At 48.2% G+C, this 16620-nt stretch overlaps 1 protein-coding gene and 1 long non-coding RNA gene across 2 annotated transcripts; one reads left to right on the top strand and one right to left on the bottom strand.

Moving 5' to 3' along the window:
• Nucleotides 1–1315: 1315 nt before the first annotated feature.
• LOC144467365 (uncharacterized) lies at nt 1316–2879 on the bottom strand. The gene is made up of 2 exons (XR_013493608.1): nt 2686–2879; nt 1316–1811 (listed from the first exon to the last, which is right to left on the bottom strand). It is a non-coding gene; the product is annotated as an uncharacterized LOC144467365 (long non-coding RNA).
• Nucleotides 1930–16352, top strand: lrp12 (low density lipoprotein receptor-related protein 12). The gene is made up of 11 exons (XM_033637632.2): nt 1930–2701; nt 4903–4959; nt 5112–5247; nt 7852–8054; nt 8137–8384; nt 8464–8613; nt 8702–8923; nt 9145–9411; nt 11833–12035; nt 12127–12259; nt 12671–16352. Exons 1-11 carry the CDS (start codon nt 2650–2652, stop codon nt 13613–13615), a joined length of 2616 nt encoding a protein of 871 aa, XP_033493523.1. The 5' UTR covers nt 1930–2649; the 3' UTR covers nt 13616–16352.
• Nucleotides 16353–16620: the final 268 nt, after the last annotated feature.

Below are 16620 nucleotides of genomic sequence, written 5' to 3' on the forward strand. Positions count from 1 at the left end.
AAAAGATGCAGAAAAATTGGTCCACGCTTTTGTTACCTCAAGGCTGGATTACTGTAACTCTCTATTATCAGGTAGCTCTAGTAAGTCCTTAAAAACTCTCCAGCTAATTCAGAATGCAGCAGCACGTGTACTAACAGGAACTAAGAAACGAGATCATATTTCTCCTGTTTTAGCTTCTCTGCACTGGCTCCCTGTAAAATCCAGAATTGAATTTAAAATCCTACTGTTAACTTATAAAGCTCTAAATGGTCAAGCTCCATCATATCTTAGAGAGCTCATAGTGCCATATTATCCCACCAGAACACTGCGCTCTGAGAACGCAGGGTTACTCGTGGTCCCTAAAGTCTCCAAAAGTAGATCAGGAGCCAGAGCCTTCAGCTATCAGGCTCCTCTCCTGTGGAATCATCTTCCTGTTACGGTCCGGGAGGCAGACACCGTCTCCACATTTAAGACTAGACTTAAGACTTTCCTCTTTGATAAAGCTTATAGTTAGGGCTGGCTCAGGCTTGCCCTGTACCAGCCCCTAGTTAGGCTGACTTAGGCCTAGTCTGCCGGAGGACCCCCCTATAATACACCGGGCACCTTCTCTCCTTCTCTCTCTCTCTCTCTCTCGTATTCTATTACTGCATCTTGCTAATTCGGCCATTCTGGATGTCACTAACTCGGCTTCTTCTCCGGAGCCTTTGTGCTCCACTGTCTCTCAGATTAACTCATATCACAGCGGTGCCTGGACAGCGTGACGTGTGTGGTTGTGCTGCTGCCGTGGTCCTGCCAGATGCCTCCTGCTGCAGCTGCCATCATTAGTCATTAGTCATACTTCTACTGTTATTATACACATATGATTATTGTCACATATGTATACTGCCAGATATTAATACATACTTTCAACATATTGTACCACAGTAGCCAGAACTATAACTATAATATTATTACTTTCAATAATGTTGTTGTAAGCTACTGTCATTACCGTCTGTCCTGCATCTGTCTCTCTGTCTCTCTCTCTCTCTCTCTCTCTCTCTGTCTCATTGTGTCATATGGATTGTTGTTAATTTATCATGTTGATCTGTTCTGTACGACATCTATTGCACGTCTGTCCGTCCTGGTAGAGGGATCCCTCCTCATTTGCTCTTCCTGAGGTTTTTTCCCCGTTAAAGGGTTTTTTTGGGGAGTTTTTCCTGATCAGCTGTGAGGGTCATAAGGACAGAGGGATGTCGTATGCTGTAAAGCCCTGTGAGGCAAATTGTGATTTGTGATATTGGGCTTTATAAATAAAATTGATTGATTGATAGAACAAGAAATAAATAGACATAATAAATAATTATCAGAATCAGCTTTATTCACCAAGTACATGTGTACGAGGAATCTGACTCTGGTAGATTTGCTCTCAAGGTACCAGAAATGATATAAGTACACAAATTTAGGCAAGAACATACAGAATATACAGAAGATATACAATAACAAGGATGCAGTGTTGTTGACCTGCCACTGTGTGACTGTTAGGAGTTCATCAGAGCGACAGCCTGGGGGAAGAGACCGTCTTTGTGACAGGTGGTTTCGGCAAACACTGCTCTGTAGCGTGTTTCCTGATCCTTGACCTGTACAGGTCCTGGATGGAGGGAAGATCAGTCCCAATAATCCTCTCTGCACACCTGATTGTCTGTTTCAGTCTGTCCCTGTCCAGTTTGGTGGCAGATCCAAACCAGACGGTGATGGATGTGCAGAGAACTTACTGGATGATGGCTGTGTAGAACATGATCAGCATTTCCTGAGGCAGGTTGAGCCTCTGCGGGGCCTTTAGTGTCTGTGAGAATCTAATGATAAGAGAGGCCGAAGAAATAAACAATAAATAAATGCATTTTAATACAATAAATAAATTAATTAATTAATAAGTTAGTATGATTCATGACGTCACAGGGACAGACGTGGAGGGGCGGGGCTAACACGCATCATCACACACTGATCTGTTGTTGTTCCGCTCGACACCTAAGCTAACGGCTAACAGCTAACACAAACCGACAAGATGGAGCAACGCTCGCGCTGCTAACCTCTCGCCCGATTCCGGTAGTTAGCTCGTGTCAGCTGAGTGTAACCCGGGTCAGCTGAGAGGAACCTGGGCCGGCTGTGAATAATCCGGGTTAGCCGTCCCTGTCCGGGCTTAGTGTCCTTGTTGTGGAGGAGGACGGGTTCGCTAACCGCTTAGCTCCGTTAGCATGTTCAGCTAAGCGGCCAGTGTTGTTAACGTTAGCTTCTTTAGCTGTTAGCTTCTAGTGAATAACCCGGCAGTTAGCGTGTGTTCTTACTGTATTCCGTTATATTTCTCATTCTAACACCGTTCCGTGTCCCGGGTTGTTGTCCCGGGATGTGTCGCCGTGCAAAAACCGACACTGTGGAGCTAACGGTTAGTCTCAGCTAACGTTAGCCGTTAGCCGGAGCTAACGGGAGTCTTTGTTTGGATGGTGGAGCAGCGTTAGCTCGGACCGTTAGCCTCGTTAGCTTCGTCCGAGTAAAGAGAGACATCGATGCTAAGCTAACAGATGTGTCAGCAGTTTCTGGGAAGATTTCAGTGTTTTGTTTTGTTTTTTGACGCGTGTCTGACATGCAGCTGTCAGCTCCTCCAGCTGTCCATTGACCTTCATCATCATCATCATCATGGCCGCTAGATCAGGCTGCAAGTGTGCTGTGTACCTGCTCGTTCTGTCAGGTGAGTCCTTTCAGGCACAGCTGTAACGCTACCAGTCTGACTGTCTGCAGGTGTTCCTTAACACGTCACATCTGTACAGGTGTTCCTCAACGGGTCACATCTGTACTAATCTCTCAAGACAGATTCTGCAATTTACATTGTAGAATCTGTCAGCAGCCCTGTGTGAAAGACGACTACAGAGGGGGGGGGAGGGCGGGACTTTGCGTTTGAACGATGCTGCGCTTTAGCCAATCACAATGGAGGGGGCGTGGCCAAGACGTGCAGGTGTCCCCAGGAAATGTGTACCTACAGAAACAACAAGCTCCGCGTCCATAGTGACCGCTCACCGTCTCGTCAACGTGAAAAAAATTTTTTTTCCAGCGGATGTCTTAGTTACAACATGACTGAGCTAACTGGAGTAGTTTCATGTCGTATCCGACAACAGGAGGCTTTTATCTGTACACGTGTTCCTCAACGGGTCACATCTGTACAGGCGTTCCTCAACGAGTCACATCTGTACAGGTGTTCCTCAAAGGGTCACATCTGTACAGGCATTCCTCAAAGGGTCACATCTGTACAGGTGTTCCTCAACGGGTCACATCTGTACAGGTGTTCCTCAACCCATCACATCTGTACAGGTGTTCCTCAACGGGTCACATCTGTACAGGTGTTCCTCAAAGGGTCACATCTGTACAGGCGTTCCTCAAAGGGTCACATCTGTACAGGTGTTCCTCAACGGGTCACATCTGTACAGGTGTTCCTCAACCCATCACATCTGTACAGGTGTTCCTCAACGGGTCACATCTGTACAGGTGTTCCTCAAAGGGTCACATCTGTACAGGCGTTGCTCAAAGGGTCACATCTGTACAGGTGTTCCTCAACGGGTCACATCTGTACAGGTGTTCCTCAAAGGGTCACATCTGTACAGGTGTTCCTCAACCCATCACATCTGTACAGGTGTTGTGTACTGACCTCCATAACACCTGATGTAGCAGCAGTATCTCGGTCTGTGGGGACCTGGTTGGGAACCGGAGGGTCGCTGGTTCTTGGTCTGAGCGGCGTCTCTTCACGTATTAAATAGAACATATATAATACCAATCTGTGGCTCCATGATTCAGGGCTAACTAACTTACTGACTTACCTGGTTGCTCGGTAACAGGAACACCAGTGGTTTGGCTGATGCAGTCTTCAAAGGACATGGCCGACGTTGACGGCGAATGCTGCGTCCTTTGAAGGCTGCAGCGCCTGAACTGAGACACAGCTTGAACTGGTCTCAGACCAGCTGATGGGGACAGGAAATGAGTCATGAAACCCTCAGACAGCATTAACGCTGCCTTCAGGCCTTCACACACTGAGTCTGTGCTTTTGGGATTCATTTGTTTAATCCATAAAATATCATGTCGCACAGAAACCTTGCGTCCTGAGTCCGTTATGTTTTATTTACAAATGTTACAGAAACCAAACAGCTGAACATAAACTTTGATAAAGTTTTATTTTGTCAGTGGATATGAAAAGTTAGGACACTTCCTGTTCCTGCTGCAGAGCAGGAAGTTAGTGTTTATCTCCTCCACCTTAATGAAGAATAGCTCTTGCTGTGGTAACAAGTAATGGGGATCCTAAATAAACAAACAAACAATTAATGACGGAGACACACTGTGATGAGACGGCAGACGGAGTCACACCGCTGTGTGCACTGATACCTGTGTGGTGGTGTGTCTGCTGCAGTTACACCTCCACAACACCAGGGGCAGCGGCGGAGTCTCACATCAGCTTCAGTATAACTCGCAGGGACAGCAGACAAACACTCTGAACAAATACAACATGCTAACATTGTTAGCACAAGTCTATGGCATTTTACATTGTATAAATTAGCCTAGGGTAGGCACAGCGTTGATTCAAGGCAGAAGTATAAACCCCACCTCACTCTGTGACACAGTGGGAATGGGGAGGGGCCTGTTACTGAAAGGACCTGTATCATCTTCTTCTAATGAGCCAACAGGAAGTGTGACATCACTTCCTGTTCTAGAGGTATATCCAAAGTTCAAACAAAGACAGATGTCACTGGCGGTCCATCAGAGTGCACCTGTGACCCCTCTGTTGGGACCGTCTGGTTTAAGGGGACGGTGGCGGTCCAACAGTCTGAGGGCACACATGATGTCAGAATTAAGGTCGTCCTCGTCTTCCTGGCTGACACACTCTGTATCTCTGTGTCTCTTTCCCAGGATGCATCACTGCGTCTCAGAGGAACGACAATGTCTACGTCTCAGGGATCTCTAACGGTGAGGTCATAGCCACGATGATGTCACAGCCATGATGATGTCACATCAGCCGTCAAAAGGAGCTTAACATCAACAGTGTGAATCTAACTGTCTCTCTATCTGTCCCTGTGTGTCTCTGTCTGTCTCTCTGTATGTCCCCCTGTGTGTCTCAGCCTGTGGGGATGTGGCAGAGCTGCTGCGAGCGTCCAGCGGTGTCATCACCAGTCCTGGTTGGCCCTTCCAGTACCCGGCTCGTCTCAACTGCAGCTGGAACATCAGAGCCAGACCAGGGGACACCGTCACCATCAGGTACACCAGAGACACAGAGGGGGACAGACAGAGATAGAGACAGGGACAGAGACGGGAAAAGGGACAGACAGAGACAGGGACAAAGAGAGAAAGTCAGACAGGGACAGAGACAGAAACAGAGAGAGTCAGACACAGGGACAGAGACAGGGACAGACATAGAGAGAGAGAGAGAGTCAAAAGATTTCAGAAAAGCTTTTGATTCCATTTGACATGAAGGACTTCTCTACAAAATCCCTCAAAGTGGACGAGGTGGTAAAACATATGATGTCATTAAATGCATGTGCAAACACAACAAATGTGCTGTGAAAATTCACAATCAAAGAACAGAATATTTTACTCAAGGACGCGGTGTAAAGCAAGGATGCTGTTTAAGGCCCACATTATTCAACCTGTATATAAATGAACTTGCAGACCAGCTGAACCGCTCAACAGCTCCAGGCCTCACACTCTTTGACACAGAGGTTAGATATTTGCTCTGTGCAGATGACCTGATTCTGTTGTCTCCAACCAGTGATGGTCTTCAACATGAGCTGACCATCCTGGAACAATACTGCTATAACTGGGCCTTGGATGTACATTTTAAGAAAACCCAAGTTATGATCTTTCATAAAGGCCCAGATGTCTTGAAAACAAATACCATTTTACTTTAAACAATATGGTAATTGAACACACAAAAAATTTTACTTACCTTGGTCTGACCATATCTGCATCAGGAAGTTTCAACATGGCAGTAAATGCACTCAAAGAAAAAGCTCGCAGGGCAATGTGTGCATTAAAAAACAAATTATTCAACATTGACATTCCAGTTAGAATATGGACAAAAATATTTGATTATGTAATTTTGCCAATAGCCTCGTATGGAAGTGAGGTCTGGGGTCCACTCAGTGGATTGGAGTATGGCTCATGGGATAAACAGCCAATAGAGGCCGTCCACACTGAATTCTGTTGAAGAATTCTAAACGTGCAGAGGAAAACCCCAAATAACACCTGCTGAGCAGAACTGGGACGCTTCCCATTACTGCTTAATATTCAAAAACGGGCAATAACATTTTGGACACATCTAAACACAAAAGACACAATTCCATTCAAAGCACTAAAAAGCCAAGAGCTGAACCCTGAAAACAGCTGATGGTGAAGCTAACTAACCAGACTCCATCAGCACAGCTCCAAAACAACACAACAAAATAAAACTCATTATGAATCAATCAAAAGATCTATATTTACAACATTGGAAAATTGAAACAAAAACTCAAAACAGACTAAACTGTTATTTGACTCTGAACAGAGAATATAAATTGGCAGAATATCTCCACTCTGTCAGAGATATGAAGCAGAGACGGATCCTGACCAAATACAGGCTCAGTGACCACCAACTAGCTGTAGAGACAGGAAGACACAGACAGACATGGCTGCCCAGAGAGGAGTGTGTATGTGCTCACTGCTCCACAGGAGAGACAGAGACAGAAATGCATTTCCTCCTCTACTGCGACACGTTTTCTTCAATAAGAAACTTGCACTTTGGGGAAATAGTTAAGAACATAACAGCCTTTCATATGTTAACACCAGAGGAGGAAGTGTCAGTTGTGCTGGGTGAAGGGACAGCAGCTGCTCTGGCAGCTAAATATGTATCTGCCTGCCACAACCTGAGGGACTCACTCACTATAACATCCTAAAATGCATGCATTTATATCCAGTTGTATAAATTATATTGTATTGTATTGAATTGGAAAGAAACTGTGGGATCCTGACACTCGGTATGCCTATATGTGCAGCAAACACTTTGTCAGACCCTCCAAATGTATTTGTTAGAGTAATAGTTAACTGTAATTGTGTATGTTACGCTAAAGCATTGACAGTATGAATGCAACTTCTGTTATAATTGTGCCCAGCGCGCCGCGATTCAAGCACTCCATTCCAGCGGTCTGCTCTAGCCCTTGTATCAATCTACCAGCATGTAGAGGCATGTCTCAAAACAACAACGTGTGTCGGTAGTAGGAGCAGGCTAACGGCTGAGCATGCCCAAATGCTCATCTTCTTAAAAAAGAATCTCTACATCATGCTTGGACTGCAGTAAGGGGAGAATTCGGAGAGGAAGAGTAGCGGTCGATTTAGTTAACTGACTGATTTCTGCTTATGTTTTTTACAAGACGAGCAAGGTAAGGAGAAGGGACACTGAGGTAGACCGGCAATATTAAGCTTAGCAATATAACGTTGCCTCTCTGGTAGGCATAGTGTGCTAAAATTATCCTTTGACATCTTATAAGCTAATTATTAGCTAACTATAGCTAATAATTTTAGCTAGCTAGCTAGCAATTCAGTTGTGGAGACTTGACGGCCCGGCTGCAGAGGCAGAATGACAGCGAACTAGCGAAGAAGCGGAGGGGAAAGCGGGCATTGTTTCCCCTTTGGGGGTGTGGCTTTCAGATTATGATGCGTTGCGCTCTGTCTCTATTTTAATATTCTGAATTTCGCTTCGACAAGCGCTCTCTTTTTTGACCATACATCTGTTTGCATCTCTGAAAGATGCTCCTCAGACCGTCAGTGGTAAACCTGTGTCCTCCTTGTCCCCCCGTGTCCTCTCTGTCCCCCCCCTGTCCTCCCTAGCTTCCAGGACTTTGACCTGCAGGGGTCTCACCGCTGCTCATCAGACTGGATGTCCATCAGCAGCTACAGGAGTCTGGACGGTCTGAGGGTCTGTGGCTCCGCCCTGCCTCCACCCTACATCTCCACCCAGGACCATGTGTGGATCCACTTCCACTCTGACGACAGTCTGACGGGGAAGGGCTTCAGACTGTCCTACGTCACAGGTGAGACCGGGACCTGTCTGCGTCACATGACCTGACAGCGCTCAGTAACCCATCAGTGACCCATGATGCCGTGTGGTTTCAGGTAAACCAGAGGCGTCCAGCTGTGACGTGGACCAGTTCCACTGCTCCAACGGGAAGTGTGTCCCGGACTGGTGGCGCTGTAACTCGATGGACGAGTGCGGCGACAACTCTGACGAGGAGCTGTGTGTGGAGTCGCCCTTCTCCTTCCAGCCCTGCAGCCTGAACCAGTTCCCCTGCCTGTCCCGCTACACCCGCATCTACACCTGCCTGCCGCACAGCCTGCGCTGCGATGGCAGCATCGACTGCCAGGTAACGCACCGCTCCGACTATGACACGCTGTCTCACCGCCGACGCTGCTGCTAACAGGAAGTTGTGTTTTGTGTTCCAGGACCTGGGCGACGAGATTGACTGTGACGTCCCAACCTGCGGAGAGTGGCTGAGGAACTTCTACGGCTCTTTCAGCTCGCCAAACTACCCCGACTTCTACCCTCCAGGAAGTAACTGCACCTGGCTGATCGACACCGGCGACCACAGGAAGGTGACCTCTGACCTCTCACTGCTGTACACGGCCCTGACGTAGCTCTTCCTCCTCCTTGAACGCTAACTTCTCCTTCCTCTTACTGCAGGTCATCCTGAGGTTCACGGACTTCAAACTGGATGGGACCGGTTATGGCGACTACGTGAAGGTCTACGATGGTCTGGAGGAGAACCCTCGCCGTCTCCTCAGGGTGCTGACCGCCTTCGACTCCAGGGCGCCGGTGGCCGTGGTGTCATCGTCCGGTCAGCTCCGAGTTCACTTCTACGCCGACAAGATCAACGCAGCCAGAGGGTTCAACGTCACCTACCAGGTGTGTGACAGGATCATAGTCCCAGAGCAGCTTCCTGTGGAACCACCACAGGGTTCTCTTTAACATGTCTCTGTTCATAAGGTGGGCGGGTTCTGTTTAATGTGTCTCTGTTCTTAAGGTGGACGAGTTTTAACGTGTCTCTGTTCTTAAGGTGGACGAGTTTTAACGTGTCTCTGTTCTTGAGGTGGACGGGTTCTGTTTAACATGTCTCTGTTCTTAAGGTGGACGGTTTCTGCCTGCCGTGGGAGGTTCCGTGTGGGGGGAACTGGGGCTGTTACACGGAGCAGCAGCGCTGTGATGGGTACTGGCACTGTCCCAACGGTCGAGACGAGCTCAACTGTTCAACGTGTCAAGAGGACGAGTTCCCATGTTCTAGAAACGGAGCGTGTTACCCTCGATCAGACCGCTGCAACTACCAGAACCGCTGCCCCAACGGTTCTGACGAGAAGAACTGCTTCTTCTGTCAGCCGGGGAACTTCCACTGCAAGGTACCACACACACAGAACGTTCCACATACAGAACATAGACAGATGGAACCAGATGTAACGAGGCTGACGTAACAAGGGTGATGTAACAAGGCTTATGTAACTAGGCTGATGTCAGATCTCTACAGGCGTATACTCAGTTTGGTAGAGATTCAAACAGTTGTATCGAGGCTGACATAATGAGGCTGACATAATGAGGCTGATGTCAGACTTTTACAGGAGTACATTCAGTTCTGTACAGACTGAACTGGTTGTTACGAGGCAGATGTAATGAGGCAGATGTAACGAGGGTGATGTAACAAGGCTCCTTTAAAGAGGCTGATTTAACGATGCAGATGTAATGAGGCAGATGAAACGAGGGCAATGTGATGAGGCAGATGCGATTGAGGATGATACTAGAGTACTCGGAGAGCGCAGACCTCCGCCAAGCAGCTCTCATTATTTTATCCACAAAATCCGTTCAGAACTTTTTGAGTTATTTTGCAGACAAACAGACCAACGCTGGCGAAATAACCTCCTTAGCAGAGGTAATAATGAGACTGATGCAACGAGGCTGATGTCAGACTTTTACAGGAATATATCAAGTTCTGTAGAGATTGAACTGGTTGTAATGAGCCAGATGTAATGAGCCAGATGTAATGAGGCTGATGTATCGAGGGTGATCAGGGCTTGACGCTAACTTTTTTCCCAAGGAGCACATGTGCTCCTAAGTTGAAAAAGTAAGGAGCGCACAAAGAACTTTAGGGGCACAATGTAAATTGATCAAATAATGTGTTTTCCGTAATAAACGTGATGCAAATAGACATTTACAAGCAAAATTATTTAATGAATTTGTATACAAAATGTACAGAAAGGTGAAATCATCAAGTTTTGAAAAAGTATTGCAATTTAATTTTGTCTTTAATGTTATTATCTTATATAGGCCTATATTATCTTTGCAATATGATTATCTTATATAATGTTATTACTATCCTAATACATTCTCCAGGTCCTGAAACTCTGCAGGACTTAAACCTCTTTCACACAGAGCTTCCGCGGTGCCCACCGGGGGGTAGGGCACAGAGGACAGGATTTGGGGGAGTACAGGCTTGTTCAGGAGCTACAGCTCCATGGTGACCGCTTCCGGGTCTACTTCAGGCTCTTCTCTGCTATTGGACGCGTGGCGCCGAGGTGTCGTCACAGCGCGTTGCTGACGCAGACGCCGCAACATGCGCCCCCTCACGCACCGCTCAGCTCGGCGGCAGAGCAGTGTGCTCTTGCACCGCGGTAGCACATACACAATGAATGGGTTCATTGGCGGAGGTCTGCGCTTTGCGCGCTCTGTGTGAAAAGGGCTTTATTTCCACCCTGCCCAGCAGCGGTACCGCCCAACCGCTGCGCTCAGAATTGAAATTATTTGAACTACGGGGAGAACGGAGCAGGCTTCCCCAGAGATCCACCCAGTCCATCTCCCCCACACTTTGACTTATTTCCACGCTGCCGACAGTGGGACTTGTGCCAACAGCTGCTTGGAAAACCGCCCATAACCGTGTCACACGGGGAAGAGGGGAGGCGGCTGGAGTTCCTCCAACATTTGCAGTTAGATTATCATATTTTTTTATTGACAAAAATATAGGCTGCTTCAGCTGATTTTTCATGTGCACATGTGCCCCTAAATATTTTTTACAGTTCACACACACCTATTTTTAGTCGCAAATGCGAGTGAAATGCTCGCACTGTCGAGCCCTGGTGATGTAACGAGGCAGATGTATCGAGGCAGATGTAACGAGGGTGATGTAAAGAGGCAGATGTAAAGAGGCTGATGTAACGAGGCAGATGTAACAAGGGTGATGTAAAGAGGCTGATGTAACGAGGCAGATGTAACAAGGGTGATGTAAAGAGGCTGATGTAAAGAGGCAGATGTAAAGAAGCTGATGTAACGAGGCAGATGTAAAGACGCAGATGTAATGAGGGTGATGTAAAGAGGCTGATGTATTGAGGCTTATGTAACGAGGCTGATGTATCGAGGCTGATGTATTGAGGCTTATGTAACGAGGCTGATGTAAAGAGGCTGATGCAGTGAGGCTGATGTAAAGAGGGTGATGTATCGAGGCTGATGTATTGAGGCTTATGTAACGAGGCAGATGTAACAAGGCTGATGTATCGAGGCAGATGTAACGAAGGTGATGTAAAGAGGCTGATGTAACGAGGCTGATATAATGAGGCAGATGTATCGAGGCTGATGTAACGAGGCTGATGTAAAGAGGCTGATGTAACGAGGCAGATGTAACGAGGCTAATGTAACGAGGCTGATGTATCGAGGCTAATGTAACGAGGCAGATGTATCGAGGCTGATGTATCGAGGCTGATATAACGAGACTGATGTAACGAGAGTGATGTAACGACTAACAGCTAACAGGAAGTTGTCCTCTGACCCTCCCTCAGAATAACCGCTGTGTGTTTGAGTCATGGGTGTGTGATGCTCAGGACGACTGCGGCGACGGCAGTGATGAGGAGAGCTGTCCTGTCATCGTCCCCACCAGAGTCATCACTGCTGCCGTCATCGGCAGCCTCATCTGCGGCCTCCTGCTGGTCATCGCCCTCGGCTGCACCTGTAAACTCTACTCGCTGCGCATGTTCGAACGGAGGTGAGTGTCCTCAGCCTGTGATTGGTCCCTGCTGCTTCGTGTGACCTGGAGTCCAGCTATGTGATCGGAGACGTGTGATTGGTCATTGCAGATCATTTGAGACGCAACTGTCCAGAGTGGAGGCGGAGCTACTGAGGAGGGAAGCCCCGCCCTCTTATGGTCAGCTGATTGCCCAGGGCTTGATCCCGCCTGTGGAGGATTTCCCAGTGTGCTCCGGGAGCCAGGTACACATACTATCTGTCTGTCTTCCTGTCTGTCTGACTGTCCATCTGTCCCTCTGTCCTTCTGTGTGTCTGTCTGATGGTCTCTGTCTGTCTGTCTCTGTTCATCCGTCTGTCTGTCTCACTGTCCGTCCGTCTTTCTGTTCGTCTGTCTGTCTGTCTCACTGTCCGTCCGTCTTTCTGTACGTTCGTCTGTCTCTCTCACTGTCTATTCCTCTGTCTGTCTCACTGTCCGTCCATCTGTCTGTTTGTTTGTCCGTCTGTCTCACTGTCTGTTTGTCCATCTGTCTCACTGTCTGTCCGTCTGTCTCACTGTCTGTCTTACTGTCCTTCTATCAGTCCAACCTGAAGGTCCTCAGGTGATGCCGTCTCTTCAGTCTGATCATATTTGTCTTCTTCTTCTTGTTTCCTCAGGCGTCCGTCCTTGAGAACCTCCGTCTGGCTGTCCGATCTCAGCTCGGCTTCACCTCCCTCAGACTGCCATCCTCCGGTCGTCATAGTAACCTGTGGCGCCGTCTCTTCACCTTCTCGCGGTCTCGGCGGTCTGGATCATTGGCTCTGGTGTCAGCTGACCTGGAGGACAGCGCCGGGACAGGGAGCACTGGGAGTTCTGGTTCAGACCTGCTGTCTCCGGACTCTGACGACACAGACACTGAGGGCGAGAGGGGGCGGGACCGAGGCATGGGTGCAGTGGGCGGGTCTGTCGCCCCTATCCCCCAGAAGACCCCACCCTCCACTGCCGTAGAGGCCGTGGTGTCTGTGACGACGTCCTCAACCTCCGTGACGCCGACACCCGTCTGCGACCGAGGCCATGACAGGCCCAGAGAGGCCCTGCCCCCCTCCAGCCCCGTCACCGTGGTAACCTCCAGCCCAGATCCCGAATGTCACAGCGACGCCTCCGAGCTCCAGACTCCGCCCACCTCCGCCCTGCAGCGGCTGGCCCAGAACCTGCACCGCCTCGCCAGAAACCTGACCAGAGCCAGCCAGAACCAGCAGGACCACACCTGGACCAATCACAGCCCACTGCGCCAGCTGGAGACAGGAAGAGGCGGGGCTGAGGCCGTGGAGCAGCGAGGAAACAGAGAAGAAGAAGAAGACGTGGAGCTCCTGATCCCCGTCTCCGACTCTGACTCCTCGTCCTCCTCACTGATCAGCGACGTCCGGCAGCCGCTGCTGGAGCCACACCCCTCCACCACCGGCCACGTCCCCCATCACCACCGTGGAAACGGTTGTCGAGGAGGGCGGGACGGCCCCTGTGAACACTGTGGGATGGTCCACACGGCTCAGATCCCCGACGCCTGTCTGGAGGCCACGGGCAAGACGGAGAGCAGTGACGACGAACTGCTGCTGCTCTGCTAACAGGATGACAGGCAGGCTAACACGCTAACAGGCAGGCTAACACTTCAGACTGGACTATAATTACCTAACTAGAGTCATGAAGCTAACACTACAACTAGCTAACAGGTTAAATATTCAGACTGGACTACAACTAGTTAACAGGCTAACTCTTCAGAGAGGACAATAATTTGTGAACAGGCTAACACTTCAGACTGGACTACAACCAGCTAAAATACATACACTTCAGACTGGACTACAATAGCTAACAGGCTACCTCTTCAGACTGAACTACAACTAGCTAACAGGTTAACACGTCAGACTGGAATATATCTAGCTAATAGGCTAAGATTTCGGACTGGACTACAATTAGCTAATAGGCCAACATTTCAGACTGGACTCCAACCAGCTAAAATACATACACTTCAGACTGGACTACAATAGCTAACAGGCTAACTCTTCAGACTGAACTACAATTAGCTAACAAGCTGACGCTTCAGATTGGACTACAGCTAGCTTAGAGGCTATCTCTTCAGACTGAACTACAACTAGCTAACAGGTTAACATGACAGACTGGACTATATCTAGCTAATAGGCTAAGATTTCGGACTGGACTACAACTAGCTAAAATGCATACATTTCAGATGGGACTACAGTTAGCTAACAGGCTAACATTTCATGCCATAATACAGTTAGCTAACATGCATCTAGTGCAGGCTGGACTACAACTAGCTAACAGGCTAACACTTCAGTCCAGACTAAAGCTAGCTGACAGGCTAACATTTCAGGCCAGAATACAATTAGCTAACATGCATATATTTCAGGCTGGACTACAACTAGCTAACAGGCTAACACTTCAGTCCAGACTAAAACTAGCTAACAGGCTAACACTTGAGACTGGACTACAGCTTGCTAATTGGAGTCATGAAGCTACACTACAACCAACTAACCGGCCAACAATTTAGACTGGACTACAGTTAGCTAACTGGAGTCATGATGCTAACACTATAGCCACACCTGTTAGCATGTTAGCTAGGTTAAAGATTAGCTCTCAGTGATGTCAGCGCTGATAAGACCAATCAGATGCCAGGGGTGTGATGATGTTACTGGTTGGATTCAGATGTCGGTACGGTTTTAACTCCACTGTTGTTTCCCTCGATGCATCCGTTAAAAGGTTCCCCTACTCCCCAGCTTGATGATACGACTGTGAATGGAGTCCTGACACAACAGACTTATCAGAGGAACCTTCTGTGGGTGCCACACTTTAAAGGATTCTCTCTTTGTTTCTGAGGAGGGTCATGTGACCAGAGGGGTGGAGGTGCCTTGTTACTGTTAGCGTGACCTTGAAGAGCTGATCCACGGGTAGCAGCTAGCAGGCTAGTTTCTGTTAGCATCACCTAAAGAGCTGATCCACAGGTAGCAGCTAGCAGGCTAATATCTGTTATCTGTGTAACCTGAAGAGCTGATCCACAGGTAGCAGGTAGCAGACTAGTTTCTGTTAGCATCACCTGAAGAGCTGATCCACAGGTAGCAGGTAGCAGACTAGTTTCTGTTAGCATCACCTGAAGAGCTGATCCACAGGTAGCAGCTAGCAGGCTAATATCTGTTATCTGTGTAACCTGAACAGCTGATCTACAGGTAGCAGGTAGCAGACTAGTTTCTGTTTGCATCACCTGAAGAGCTGATCCACAGGTAGCAGCTAGCAGGCTAATATCTGTTATCTGTGTAACCTGAAGAGCTGATCCACATGTAGCAGGTAGCAGACTAGTTTCTGTTAGCATCATCTGGAGAGCTGATCCACAGGTAGCAGCTAGCAGACTAATTTCTGTTAGCATCACCTGAAGAGCAGATCCAGAGGTAGCAGGCTAGTTTCTGTTAGCATCACCTGAAGAGCCAATCCACAGGTAGCAGCTAGCAGGCTAGTTTCTGTTAGCATCACCTGAAGAGATGATCCACAGATAGCAGCTAGCAGGCTAGTTTCTGTTAGCGTCACCTAAAGAGCTGATCCACAGGTAGCAGCTAGCAGGCTAATGTCAGCGTAACCTGATCAACAGGAAGCAGTTTGATAACCACTGATGCTAACGCTAACTGGGCTACCTTTCTCAGGTCATGTGACCCTCGTCAAGCTTGTCATGGCAATCTCTTTTTAACGGACCTGGTTCTAACAGGAAGACGAGGTTCTGATGGTGTCACTTAAGGACCGTGGAGAACCTGATGCAGAACGGTTCCACCTGAACAGAACCCTGAAGGTTCCACATCCACTGACTGACCATGTTCTTAAAAATATTTTAATTCACATTTTGTGACAGAAGATGAAACTCCTCCCCCTCCTCCTTCTCGTCCGCATCTTCTTCTCCCTCCTCCTCTTCCTCCTCCTTCTCCTTGTCTGCCTCTTCATTCTCCTCTCTTCCTCCTTCTCCTCCCCCTTCTTCCTACCCCTCCTCCTCCCCCTCTTCCTGTTTATCCTCCTCCTCCTCCCCCTCCTCCTCCTACCACTCCTCCTCCACCTCCTCTTCCTCTTCGTCCTCTCACGCTTCCTCTTCGTCTTCTTCCTCCTCTTTCTCTTCATTCTCATCCTCCTCCTCTCTGTATTTTGGTACTGACCCTGGTGTGAGCGTGACAGTGTGTATTTATTCTCATTGTGTTTATTTGTTGTTGTGTAGTTGTTTCTTTTCTGACCTGCATGATTTGTTTGGTGTTTGTTTTTTTCTTTGAGTGTAAACAACTGTTAAACTGCACTAAGATTAAAGTTTCAAATGGACCCCGCCTCACCTGTCTGTTCCTGACAGGAAGCTCCGCACACACAGATGACACTACAACCAGCTAACAGGCTAACCCTTCAGACTGGACTACAACTAGCTAACAGTCTAACCCTTCAGACTGAACTACAACTAGCTAACAGGCTAACCCTCCAGACTGAACTACAGCTAGCTAACAGGCTAACCCTCCAGACTGAACTACAACTAGCTAACAGGCTAACCCTCCAGACTGAACTACAACTAGCTAACAGGCTAACCCTCCAGACTGAA

The sequence above is a fragment of the Epinephelus lanceolatus genome, chromosome 16 (genome assembly GCF_041903045.1).
Source record: "Epinephelus lanceolatus isolate andai-2023 chromosome 16, ASM4190304v1, whole genome shotgun sequence".
NCBI lineage: Eukaryota > Metazoa > Chordata > Actinopteri > Perciformes > Serranidae > Epinephelus > Epinephelus lanceolatus.